The sequence below is a fragment of the Bombus impatiens genome, unplaced genomic scaffold (assembly GCF_000188095.3).
Source record: "Bombus impatiens unplaced genomic scaffold, BIMP_2.2 scf_0248, whole genome shotgun sequence".
NCBI classification, from domain to species: Eukaryota; Metazoa; Arthropoda; class Insecta; order Hymenoptera; family Apidae; genus Bombus; species Bombus impatiens.
In genome coordinates, this window is record NT_176667.1 from 1,623,124 (window position 1) to 1,636,410 (window position 13,287).

The 13,287-nt window shown below is 32.4% G+C and overlaps 3 protein-coding genes and 1 pseudogene across 4 annotated transcripts; 3 read left to right on the forward strand and 1 right to left on the reverse strand.

Moving 5' to 3' along the window:
* The first annotated feature begins 69 nt into the window (after positions 1-69).
* LOC100743621 (exosome complex component RRP41) lies at positions 70-1,167 on the forward strand. 2 transcript variants are annotated; one of them, XM_003488564.4, is made up of 3 exons: positions 70-342; positions 419-712; positions 802-1,167. In XM_003488564.4, exons 1-3 carry the CDS (start codon positions 169-171, stop codon positions 1,144-1,146), a joined length of 813 nt encoding a protein of 270 aa, XP_003488612.1. In that variant the 5' UTR covers positions 70-168; the 3' UTR covers positions 1,147-1,167. The 2 variants fall into 2 exon arrangements, with proteins under 2 accessions (XP_003488612.1, XP_012239667.1); XM_012384244.3 differs by having other exon boundaries at positions 92-301.
* A 129-nt stretch (positions 1,168-1,296) lies between these two features.
* Positions 1,297-3,615, reverse strand: LOC100743497 (trifunctional enzyme subunit beta, mitochondrial). The gene is made up of 7 exons (XM_003488563.4): positions 3,411-3,615; positions 2,910-3,072; positions 2,466-2,841; positions 2,210-2,384; positions 1,869-2,149; positions 1,494-1,799; positions 1,297-1,405 (listed from the first exon to the last, which is right to left on the reverse strand). The coding sequence occupies exons 1-7, from the start codon at positions 3,463-3,465 to the stop codon at positions 1,361-1,363; spliced, it is 1,401 nt and encodes a 466-aa protein (XP_003488611.1). The 5' UTR covers positions 3,466-3,615; the 3' UTR covers positions 1,297-1,360.
* Positions 3,616-3,686: 71 nt separating this feature from the next.
* LOC100743742 (protein lethal(2)denticleless) lies at positions 3,687-6,840 on the forward strand. Its single transcript, XM_003488565.4, has 8 exons — positions 3,687-3,832; positions 4,005-4,249; positions 4,363-4,543; positions 4,619-4,847; positions 4,931-5,136; positions 5,217-5,419; positions 5,502-5,712; positions 5,787-6,840. The coding sequence occupies exons 1-8, from the start codon at positions 3,790-3,792 to the stop codon at positions 6,461-6,463; spliced, it is 1,995 nt and encodes a 664-aa protein (XP_003488613.1). The 5' UTR covers positions 3,687-3,789; the 3' UTR covers positions 6,464-6,840.
* A 1,159-nt stretch (positions 6,841-7,999) lies between these two features.
* LOC112212636 lies at positions 8,000-9,676 on the forward strand (annotated as a pseudogene).
* Positions 9,677-13,287: the final 3,611 nt, after the last annotated feature.

Here is a 13,287-nt window from a genome sequence, read left to right on the forward strand (position 1 = left end):
TTTCTTATAAATTTATAAGGAAATCTTCAATAGTTTGTACTTTCAGCTAAAGTTGAGATCGATTGGGTCAAATCACTCAAGGGACTCACTTAAGACCGGTCCAAATCCACGATCTAGTTTTACTTTATAGGCTTATAGGTTACATTGGTTTTAAAATTCTTGAGAAAAATGATCGAAGCAGAAAATATTGAAGATCAAAGTGGGCTACGTCCAGATGGTAGGCGAGCATTAGAATTAAGGCAGATTCGTGTAAAAATGGGTGTTTTTGGTCAAGCCGATGGAAGTGCTTATATCGAACAGGGTAACACTAAAATTTTGGTTACAGTATATGGGCCTCATCAGGTTAACAACTTATCGTACGTTATAATTTTTATATTAATACATTGAACCATATACGATTAATGTTATGTTTATTTAGCCAAGAGGTTCTACAGGAAGAAATACAACTAAAGGCATAGTGAATTGTCAATATAGCATGGCGGTATTTAGTTTATCTTCTGGAGAACGTAAACGCAAACCAAGAGGAGATAGAAAGTCGCAAGAAAGATCTCTTCAATTAAAACATGCAATGGAAGCCATAATACATTTAGAAATATATCCTCGCTCACAGATAGATATTTATGTAGAAGCATTACAAGTTGATGGAAGTGAATATTGTGCATCTGTAAATGCAGCTACACTTGCTTTAATTGATGCTGGAATTCCTATCAAGGTAATATATAAAATGAAACAAATGTCCTGTAACTTTCATTGGAAAAAGTACCTTTACCATTAAATTTATTATTGTTTTCTTTTTTGTAGAATTATGCTATAGGTTGCACTGTAACATTAATTAATAATCCATCTTCGGAAGATGAAGATAATACATTAGGGAGAGGAGTACTAGATGCAAATTATCTAGAAGAATGTGCTCCTGGTGTTACTTTGTCTGTTGTTGCATTACCAAATAGTGATAGTAAATCAAAAGATGGTTTGATAGTAGTAGCGCAAGGAGCAGGCCAAAGGTTGCATTTGTCTCAATTTGAGTCTTTAAAAGCTCGTGTATTATATGGATGTCAAGATATAAAAACTATTTTAGATCATGCAGTTAGACAATATCTAACAGAACAATCACTTCCTTCTCTTTTTCATGTTGCATTAAATTAGATATATTAACAAAAAATTGTACGCAAAAAATGTCAAATAATATACAATTTTTTTCATAAAAATCACATACAAAATTTTTTTTTAATATATTTATCTTATAAAGAATATATATATTTTATCATACACTATAATTGTACACAATCTTTTTTCTTTAAAATAATATCCACATTTCTTTTAGAATATTTATATTCGTTCGTTTTCCCCTTTTTGCATCTCAAACCTTAGCACCAGGGTACCTTTCCATAATCATGCCAACACCCTATAATTTATATAGTTATTAAAATAAATCTATTTAATATAAATATAAGATAATAATAATTGTGAATTACTTTTTATACGTCTTTTACCTGTCCTCCAGCTGCACAAGCTGCAATTATTCCAAATTGTTGATCTTCTTTGATAAGTCGGTTCGCGGTATGTGTAGCTAACCGAACTCCAGTTGCTGCAAATGGATGACCAATTGATAAAGATCCACCCCATGCGTTCCATTGATTAAGATCTGGTACTCCTACTTTTGAAGATCTTCCTAAGTAATTTTGTGCAAACCAATCAGAATCTAATGCTTTTAAATTAGCTAAAATTTGTCCTGCAAAAGCTTCATGTATTTCCCACACTCCAACGTCTTTAACATTTAATTTTGCTTTTTGGAGTATCTACAATTTATTTGAAACATTATGTGTTAAAATTCTAAACATGCACATTTAACGACAATAAAGTATTACTTGTGGTATAACATAGGTTGGTCCTAAGAGCAATTGATCAACAGGATCCTGGGAAACATAAGTGAAATTTCTTAAATATGCTTTTGGAGTAAGACCAAGTTGAAGAGCTTTTTCTTCTGTCATTATCAAAGCTGCTGATGCTCCATCAGTTAAAAAAGATGCATTAGCAGCAGTAACTCCTCCATATGGTTTAACAAATGCTGGTTTTAATTTTTCTAATTGTTCAGGTGTTGAAACGCGAATACCATTGTCTTTATTTACTACCTCACTTACATTTGGAACTAGAAAAGGTACCCAGATCAATTAACATATTTTATTTATTTCGTTTATTTTAATATTACCTTTATAGGGAACTACATCTGTGAGGTGTCCTTGTTGTTGTGCTTTAGCAGCCAAAGTATGTGAACGCAAAGCATATTCATCCTGTTCTTTCCTTGAAATTCCAAATGCAGCTGCTAATCTATCACCACTATGTCCCATAGTTTCATTACTAGAAAATTCAGCTACTGCAGGTAACTACGATTATATAAGTACAGTTAAATATAATATATAAGTAGATATAATTAAAGTATAATTTTGTTATAAAAGGTAATATACATCTGGTACAAAATATGATGGTCTAATACTAGTAAGAAGTTGTAACTTTTGCCCAATTGATTTTGCCTTATTAGCTTGTAACATCAATGATCTCATACGTCTACTATGTCTAATTGGTATATCTGACATGAATTCCACTCCACCTGCAACGATCACTTCATACACACCACATGCAATCAAACCCATACCAGTTGTAAGAGCTTGATTACTACTGATGCATGCCATTGTTACAGTATGTGCAGGAGTACGATCACTGTATCCTGCTGCTAAAGCTGCTTCTCTCGCAATATTTGAAGTTCTTATTTCTTGCATTACTGTACCATAAACAATGTATTCAACAATTTCTCTAGGAAATTTAATTTTGTTTTGCAAGGCCCTTGTAATAAAATATGATATATTATTATAATTGAATTAGCATAAAAATTAGTGTTTAGGTTAACTTACACTAATGATTGTCTGGCAAGATCATATGCCATCAAGTTTTTATAACTTGTTCCAGATTGCAAAAATGGTGTTCTTACACCATCAATATATACAATGTTTTTAGCAGCATGATTGCTTTTAGTTGCATAAAACTTATTTGTTTTTAAATAATTTACTGCAGAACCTAAAGTACAAATAAATTACACATTCATAACATATTTAATAAGTATATTTTGCACTTGGAAATAATTGTATCTACTTTATTATGCTATAAATATAATAAGTGTGTTATAAAATTAGGAATCTTAAATAAATTTATTGACTGACTATATATTAGTAAAAAATCATTACACTGTATAAATAGCATCAGTGCTCATAAAAAGTTATTAAATCATTTTTATTTTAAAGTTTCCGATTTTGTACTTTGTACTTAAATAATTAAGAATCATTACTTGCGAATCATGTACTTGCATTGTTTTTATTGTTCTACAATGATTCATAGCATAAAGTAATTTAACATACCATATTTAGGAAATCCTCTCTTCATTAAAGAACTATTTTTTGCGAGAGAATGCATATTCAAAATTACTTTAAATTTAGCAGTTTTTAAAAATTTCGCTTCTTTTTATATATGTTACTATTCCTTTTTACTGGTTACTTATGTACTACCATTTCTTCTCTGGTACCAGTAAATGTTGAACATGACATGGACTTTGATCTTTATTTCAGTCTTATTCTCAAAAAATTTTACTTGTGAACTTACCATTGCTCAACCATAATTGAATGTCCCTATTAGACTATCTTGATATAGAAGTGCGGGAAAACTGACAGATTTTCCCGCTTACAATTTAAGTATTTACACTATTTTGTGTAATAAATATTAATTTCATGCAGTTTCAGAATGAATTTAGTGCATTCTATTGTAGAACGAGAAAAAGGATCTGGTAATTTGCATTTTATGATCGTATATAGTAAAAGATTTTGAAATATATTGCGAATATAAAAATGATAGGTTATACGTGACCCAACATAATGTTGTATTTAATCTAATGATTGTGCATGATATTCATTTTTTAAGATAAAACGTGAATTTTAAAGAAACAAACATTTTTTCAGTATCAATACACGATTATGATGTTGCTTTGTATCGTTTGAAATGTTATAAAGATGATGTGTATAAAGGCATAACACCAAATACAGATGCACTGGATTTTAATCCAGAACCACCAGTTTTTGCATGCCGATTTTGTACTACAAAAGGATACGAACAAATAATTGCTTTAGCTAATGAAGATGGAAAGATTGCATTACAAGATACAGATATCAAAAGTATGTCAAATCAACCATTGGAAGGAACACAGGTAAGGTTATTATATTGTATTGAGTCTTTAATCTTTTACCTATAAAATCAAGTTACCATAAAGTATATTATTAAGAGTCTATAAGAAAAATATACTTAATTGATATCTTTCAGGCACATCGTAATGCAATATTTGATGTTGCTTGGATGCCAGGAGAATTAAAACTAGTTACAGCATCTGGAGATCATACTGCTAGACTTTGGGATGTATCTGGTTCTGAAATAAGACAAATTGATTGTTTCCATGCTCATATTAGAAGTGTTAAGACTGCAGTGTTTCGTTATCAGGATCAAGGTATCTCTTTAATACTTAATATGCTTTGACATACATATTGCACAAAACAAAATATTAATTAAAAAAATGTTTTAGCTGTATTTGCAACTGGAGCTAGAGATGGCTCTATCATGATATGGGATATTAGAGCTAATCATTATGAACGACCTAAACCAGATAATTGTATTATTAATGCACATAATGTTGGAAATATAAGTAATGTACGACAGCGTAGGGTAATCACTCAATCATCCAGAGCACAAAGTATTACTGGTTTGGTATTTCAAGATGATTTCACTTTAATTTCATGTTCTGCTGGAGATGGGTAAGTTTAGTAAGTTAAATATACACTTGTATGAATTACTAATTATATGAACAAATAAAGTAATAATTATATTATTGACATAGTTTAATAAAAGTCTGGGATTTACGTAAAAACTATACTGTTCACAAAAAGGATCCTTTAGCTAAACATACAATGAATTATACTGGACATAGTACAAGGAATGGATTTTCGTCATTGTTAATATGTCCTGCAACAATTACACTATATGCAAGTTGTATGGATAATATTATATATGCATATAATATATCATCTTACAATCCTAAACCAAGTAAGAATAATAATAAGAAACATTATTGATATGAAATTTTAAAATAATACTAATATTATTATTTCGTTTGCATATATTAGTTGCAGAATTTTATGGACATCAAAATCGTACTTATTATGTTAAAAGTTGTTTAAGTCCTGATGGACGTTATCTTGCTAGTGGTTCCAGCGATGAACTTGCATATATTTGGCACACAAACAAACCAGGAGCCCCAATTGTACAACTCTTAGGACATACAGAAGAAGTTACTTGCATTGCTTGGTCTAGTGTTCGAGAAACAAAAGTATTAACAACGATATCATTGTTGATTTTCAATATTAAAATTTATTATATGTAACATTAATACTCTTTTGAAAATTAAATAGATAGTAACATGTTCTGATGATTCGTGCCATCGAATTTGGAGAGTTGGCCATGAACATAAACTAGATAATGAAGAAATAGAAATACGTGGTCGTGCAGAAGCTATTTTTAATAAAAATCCATTGGAAAATCTAAAACTTGAAACTACACCAACTATTACGCGACGTTGGGTTATATCTCAAGAACACACACCAGGATCTGATACCACGCCTAGTATGTAATCATAAAATATTTAAACTATCATAACTACTACATTGTTATCAATGTTATTTTCTTTCTTTCATTAGATGCTACACCTGGACCAAGTTCATCAGATGCTTACAATCAAGTAGAAGATAGTCGAAATCAATGTAATGTTACTACTTCAATGAAAAGAAATTATTTTCAAATGATGAGTGGATCCTGGTCTGATGGAAAATTTAAGTCAGTTTTATCTCCTATACAAGAAAACCTCACATCTGCTCGCGTTGCAAAACGTATTCATTTAGAAAATCGTGGTGCACGAAGATTGTTTAGTCCATGTAATGATAATAGTTCGTCACTGAACAGAGGCTACGAATCTGATGAACCCAGTACAAGTTCATCTAGTAGAGAAAACAGGAATGACGAAATTCATTTTTCACCTACGTTGAATCTTCCAAATTTTGTAATTGATGGCACAGCGCCGCACTTACTTCAGTTATCTCCAGAAAAGTACAAAGAAAATGTCGATTGGTTAACAAGAATACGAAGAGAAAAATATGGAAAAGTCAGAAAAACATTATCAGAAAAGTCGGCTAGCCCTGTTTCTTGTACAGTGCTTGCTAGGAGAAATACTAGATCACGATCGACAGAACCACAAAAAGTATCTAAAATGCCGAGAAATTCTCCTCTCTCTTTATTAAATTTCTTTAAAGTTACTGGAAAAGACTGTGAAACAAATATGTGTTGTGATGATAATGTAATACCTTCTGCAAAATCTTAAAAACAGCCATGAATTTCTTTATTTGTCAGAAAGATTGCATTTTATCTGTGTTAAATTTCATATAAACGTTTTATTAGAAATGTTTTATAACAAAAAATTACATTCAAAATGTTAACATATGAATGTGATACAAACATCAGCGCGCTTTTTGTTGTTTACGATGTAGTACCTTATAAAAATTTAATAAGACTTGAAACAATAAATATCATACTGTAAGATAAATATGACATACAAATGTTATAAAGTAGGTGAAAATAGATTATATACTCACAAGTGTCATGTTCGAGTGATAACAGCATACCTTTTATACGCAATCATAAATTATATTTATAATATATTACAATAATAAAATATTTTGTTAATTTTTTTTACTAATATTTACTTTTTTTCAATATAGTAACACATGAAGGTTTAAAACAAATAAACAGATCTTAAATTTTATTTCTATCATATATATTTTTTGTTCAGTTGAGAACAAAATACTTTTACTGCTTGAGAAAGTAGCTTAATTTCAACTGCATTTAATTCATAAATTCCAAGGAGCGGTTCATTCCAAGGAGCATTTACGTCCCACCGATTGTTTCAATTTTCGCGATTTCGTCGCTCTTTATGAATTTTTCAATTTGCGCTTCATTTGCCCGCGAAATTCAAATTTAACAAATCGACGAATGAAATCGGCAAATTACTAATGATGTTTCTCATATGACGTAACGTTATTCGATTAAAAACGCATTCTTATTAAATTTGAAAATGAATTGAACTTCGTGGTTTGAGATGAAAGCGAGGATAAGCGAAGAAATTGTAAGAAATGAGCGAAATCGTTCGAATGAGAGTAATACGATGACCCACAGGCGATTATTAAGTTTTCACTGGTCTTGAATTGCCGAAGCTCGAGTTCTCCTTTTTCCTTTAATTTTAAACGAAACGTTTGTGTAATGCGCGCATGCAAGTATGTTTATGGAGGGAGGGAGAGAGAGAGAGAGAGAGCGAGAAAGAGTGTCAGAACATGTAGAAAAAGCCTTTAACTGTCTTCTTCCACGAGCTCCGCCCTGCTTTTACCTCTCGATGACTTCTTTTACTTTTTATTTAATGCCCCTTGCCCTCCCCCGTTCTCTTCTGTTGTTTTTAATTATTTATATCAACTCGAGAATGGAGCGACTGCGCGTCGCGGTCGACAGTACGAGCAACAAGGAAAACAGAGAAAAAAAGATGCGATCTTTTGTATTTAATTTGTTTAATAAAAAAATCATTGATCATAGTACAACAGCCCCGAGTGCGTTTTTGGTTTCGTGGAAGGAAATCTTTCCTCGTTTATTTACATTACATATTTATACACGCGTCGAAATGCCTTTAATCCTTCATTTAGTCCTCTGATCCGTCGTTCAGTTCCACGCGGCGAATATAACCGAGGATAAAACGAAAATTAACCCTTAGAAGCTGTTGTTTAAGAAAATCAAGCTAATACTATCGTGAATGAAATTTCACCCCTGGCTCGGCACATTTTTGGTTATTTTCATAAATGACGAAGTCAAGCAAATGCAATTGACGGGCTCGCAGCAACAATTTAAATTGTATTTGTTGGAAGAGAGAGTAAACTATAGGTTTCATACTCGAGTGTGTCTGATATTTAGAAATACAAAGGTTTATAGCTAGGAATATTAGCCGATTGTGAATTTATAGCGCGTTTCAAAAAATTAGTTTCTGTTGGTTTACTCAAATTAGTTTCAGTCAATCAGTTTCAGCGTTGTCTTTATTGTATGCAATAAAAAAGTAGGAAATTTATCGATTGTAATTATTAATATAAGACAAAACTCTGAGTAACGTTGAATATAACGTACGATTAATATATTACGAAGAAACAAAATTTGTGCACAAAGTGAAACTTCGCTCATGGTAGCCTTTAAGGGTTAAAAATGGGACAAAACAAGTACAAAAGAAACGATAGAGAAATAATAAGCGAACAACCAAATTAAAAGAGAAAAAGAGCGAAAAGGAAAGGAGAAAATTAGAAGAGCAAAAGAAAGGAAGTTGGAGTAGAAAAGTGAGAAAAGTCTTTCGTCATCGAATGGCTCATCTAATATGGCTTTTTGTAGATAATAAGATCCTTCCGCGATTTTTCACTTGTTTTCCTCTTTCGACCGATCTCTGTGTACGGTATATATTTATTGACGAAAACGACCGTGCAAAATCGAGAGAAAGCATCGAATTTTTCCATTTTTACCATTTTTCCAACGCCACTGAGTTTCGGTTTAGAAGCTTTTTCGACGTGAACGAGAGGATGTGAACCAAATTTCCACGATGTACGATCGAGACACACGAGGCGACGACCACTGTAATCGTTTCGATTTTTTGCTCTACAAGGTGAAAGCGTTTTAACTCTTTATTTGGCGACTGATTGAAACGATCGAGGATAATTTGGTTAACTATCGGACAAATTGCTTAACAAAGTTTATTGTTTGTTTCATGTTTGGTACTATCTTAAAAATAAAATGTGACTTCTCAATGTCCGGTTCTTGTTTATTTTATTGATATTTAGTAGTTTCTTGATGTCAGGCCGAGACAACAATTTAATTAAGCCTTTATCAAACTTCTTATTTATATATTTAGGTATCATTTTCTATGCTTATTGCTGGAACAATGTGGATGTACATTTTTATGGACACGTATTTTTTTAAGGAAATCGCTGAAGGAATTGAATCAAAATGGAAATTCGTTTCATTTATTAGATATCGTAATGGGTATTTTACTTTCAATATTTTATATATTTTTTCAGAAATACATCAATATTCGTTATCTAGATACATTGTTATTTTCTTATCATTGATTCGTCGCTGTATAATTCATTTATGGTAGTTCTTAATTTCTTCGTCAAAGCGGAGAAGCAAAGAAAAAATGAGATTTTTGTGGGTTGATTTCGGCGAGATTATTTGATTTCATATATTCATTATCGTACGTAGTTTCTAATTGAAAGTAAAAAAAGAAGGTGAAGGAAAACGGGGTACAAAATTACGATTTATCGTAGCTCTTTGAGTATCGTACTTTTTACGAAATATATCTAAAATTCAGAAACGAAGAAAGGAAGGTTGTGTATTTTTATTAGAAAGAGAAACGAATAGAGAAAAGAATGGAACGGTGGCCAAATAAAGAGTTAGAAGATCGTATTTTTATAAGGTTTGTTACGAAATAGAACGATAAGCTGGAAATACCGAAGGTCAATGAGAGGGTACCGTATATAAAAGGAGAATCCGTGGGAACGAAACTGGTGGTGATACTACTGCTACTATTTTGTACGATATGATGTTCTTGTATATCTGTCTGCCGTATGTATAGGAACGAAGTCTACCGATTATTAAAATAGATGATTCAAATTGTATCGAACACGTATTAAACGATTTGTAGCGTGATGGACACAAAACTTCGGCTGTCTTTACGATGAGTCATTTACGATATTGTTCCCATTAATGTACATCTGTAAAATCCCCATCGAACAATATACGAGCTACTAAAGGATTGGCAAAGGCTACTTTGTAATTCATTCACGTGCCACGTCTCTTTGATTAAATATTAAAATAATAAACATTAATTGGAATTATTAAATCTTCTTATTTTTATAAAATAGCAATTTTCATTCGAGGTCTTCGAATCTTCTTTATACGTATCGTTGCTCCGATTTTCTGAATCTTTACTTTGCATCTATTAGACTTTACTTTCAATTATCAGATTTGTACCTTTTAGATATCAGATTTTGTTCGTGGAAAAGGAGACTTTGATATCTTTAGTATCGAGCAATTGAAATTATCGCAACCTTCTAACAAATGGAAATTAGACCTTATTTATAGATATTATTTATATTAGTTTTAATTATCAGATTTTGTTCGTGGAAAACACACTTTGTATCTTTAGTATCGAACGATTGAAATTATCCCAGCCTTCTAAAAAATGCAGCTAAATCTAATTCATAGCGGTACAGAACCTTTCTCTACATCCGATATATTCGCTGAAATTTATAGTTGAATCTTTGTCTATTTTTATCCGAATAATTTGCGAAATTAACGTCGATGGTATCATGTTACGTTATTCAAATCGTTGTAGCTGGTTTGATTAGATTCTGCGATTGCAAAATGCAAAATTGCAGGTTGTTTCCAGGATCGACACGTGGCATCGACGACCACCTGTTGCTTTAGGCAGGAACCAACTGACAGCAAAGGGTTAGCGAAGTCAGCTGTGCGTAAAATTGCGACTCGAATGCATCGTCTTTGAAATGTTTCTTCCTTTGTAGAACGTTGGTTCTACAACAGCAAGCATGTGAACGTTACGAATCGATGCTTCACAGAGTTATATCGAATCCTTCAGAAAATTAACACGAAGATAATTTTAAAAGCGATCTTTAAAGAGATTTTTCGACAAACTTTGTAAAGTTCTAATCTCCTTATCCTAATACGAAATTAAGTAACAAATTTGTTAGTGAAGTTTTACTCGAAACGAAAAAAAATACGTTCAATTTTCTATATCAGAAGATTGATTATAAAATTCTAGTCAACAAATAGTATTGTTGGGATTATCGTAATACGGAGATTACGATTGATACTATTTTATAAATTGTACAATTTTTTGTACATGTTTCTTCGCTTATGGAACCTGTGAAAGATCGATTACTTGATAAAAAGTAATTCCGGTCGATAAGATTATTATTTGTTTACTTTGTTTCTAGCCGACTAAGTTTTATGCGAAACTACTTGGTGTTCGCTACAATGTTATTAAAACTACAGCTGTCGACCTGTAACATTTTACAAGAAGTATGCTACATAATCGAGCTGTTCTATAGTTATACCTTTGATCAACTCGATAAATTACAGAGCAGGAAAAAATGGCGATATTACAAACATTATTGCATTTGTAATTTGCTCTGCGAATTAAGATTAATATAAATAATTACGTTCTTAAGATAACTACAATCATAGGAGTAAGTTTTTGTCATTTGTCATTTTGTCCAAAGTTATTTGTTTTAGTATTTTTCTACAAGTCGAATAGTAATTATCCAACAGAGTAATGAAATTGAAAAACTTATAAAACTAAAGTTAATTAGTTTTTTTCCCAAGAGGTTTAGCCGTAATTAAAGTGATGTAATACGTATAACTATGTTCTTATCTCAAAAAGGGCGAACATCAATTTTGTTAGACTCGTGCGTGACTTTAACAATCGTAAAAAGAAGACTACGAAATCTGTCAGTAGTTGTTTGGAGTTGCCAGCTAAGAACTGACATTTTAAAAACTAAACAATTACTTGAATCATTTTTCATTAAAAATTCTTAACATTGGAGACTTTATTTTCGCTTTAAATAATTCTCAGATAATCGTCAAGTTTCGTCCGGTTTATTGAAATTCAAGCATTCACAGTTTACTATTTCAGATGTACATATTTTCATAAACGTAACTGTAAAAACCGGCCTCTCAAGCTTTCAACATCGTGATGTTCCTTAACCGTTTTAGCAGCGCGCAGATAATTAATGATTTCCATTTTCAGAATCGGTTCAGACGGGCAATTTCCAGACGAAACAGTATCATGGAAATAGAGCGTGGCTTTAGTACATATAGCATTATTTTAAAAAAATGTATCTTCGTTCAATCTCCGTTATATCTCCGCTTGTTTCTCAGTGACTTTCAAATTAACCGGCAATTAAATTTATTAACGCATCATCTCGATTATGTAATACCTGTTGCGAAAAATGTAATACTTAATATAAAGACGTAACAGGTGATGGACGTTTAAAATTGCGAGGAACGTAATACTTAATAAAGACGTAACAGTTGATGGATGTTTGAAATTCCATTCGAAGAAATAATTTTAATAGCGTGTATGCGTGATCTTACGATACCATTCAGAAAGAAATATTTTTCATATCGTTTGCTATTATTTGCCATATCTTACTAACAACAAGTATCTTTTTAAACGTAACACTTTCTTTTTTACTCTCGACATTGACATTGCACCAATTACAGATGATAAGTGTGGTACCGATAATTTGAAATAAACACGAGGGTTAAAAAATATGTGGGCGATATTTGTAGGGGCGCCTCCAGGATTCAAGCTAGGCGAAGAAACGTCACGCACGACAACGTAGATTACAGTTTATTTTTCAAGTTACAAAGTATCTGACGCGTTATGCTATACACGAAATATTATTATAAATCTTATTATAAATCCTCTTAAAAGAGGAAGAGTATTCCCAATATATACGGGCATGATCACTAGGATTTTCGTTCAAAAATTCATGAAAAAAAAAAAAAAAACGTGGAAATATGGAACGAGGTCGATTGCAATTTCTTGATCGCGTGACACGAGGTCAATTTTTTTGTTCGCGTTATACGAGAGTGATTGGAATTTTTTTGATCGCGATATATTGGACGCGATCCTTTGATCGCATTATACAAAGACGACTACGTCTTTTTGATCGTCGCGTACGAATACGTACTGTACTTAATCTGATCTATAATCGGGATCCTGATACCGATTCCCGGAGAACAGAGATCTATCGCGTTCACCTACGTCTCCCCTCCCCGCGTGCTTTTTGCACTACACTCTACCTCCTACCATCGTTTCGCCATTTCCCTCTCTCCGGCGAGTTGATGCACGATGCAGGGGAGAAAGACACGCCGCCTTCTGACCGGCTCGTAGTTGCTCGAAAACCTCTCTTACCTGCGCCGTGCGCTCGGTTTTATCCTTCGACACGTTTCCGATCGGTCTCGTTGTCGCGTGTCCTATCCGTATCTACCGCGCGAACCCTGACCTTCCGCCATTTTGGTCGCGCCGCCGCTTCCGGCTCG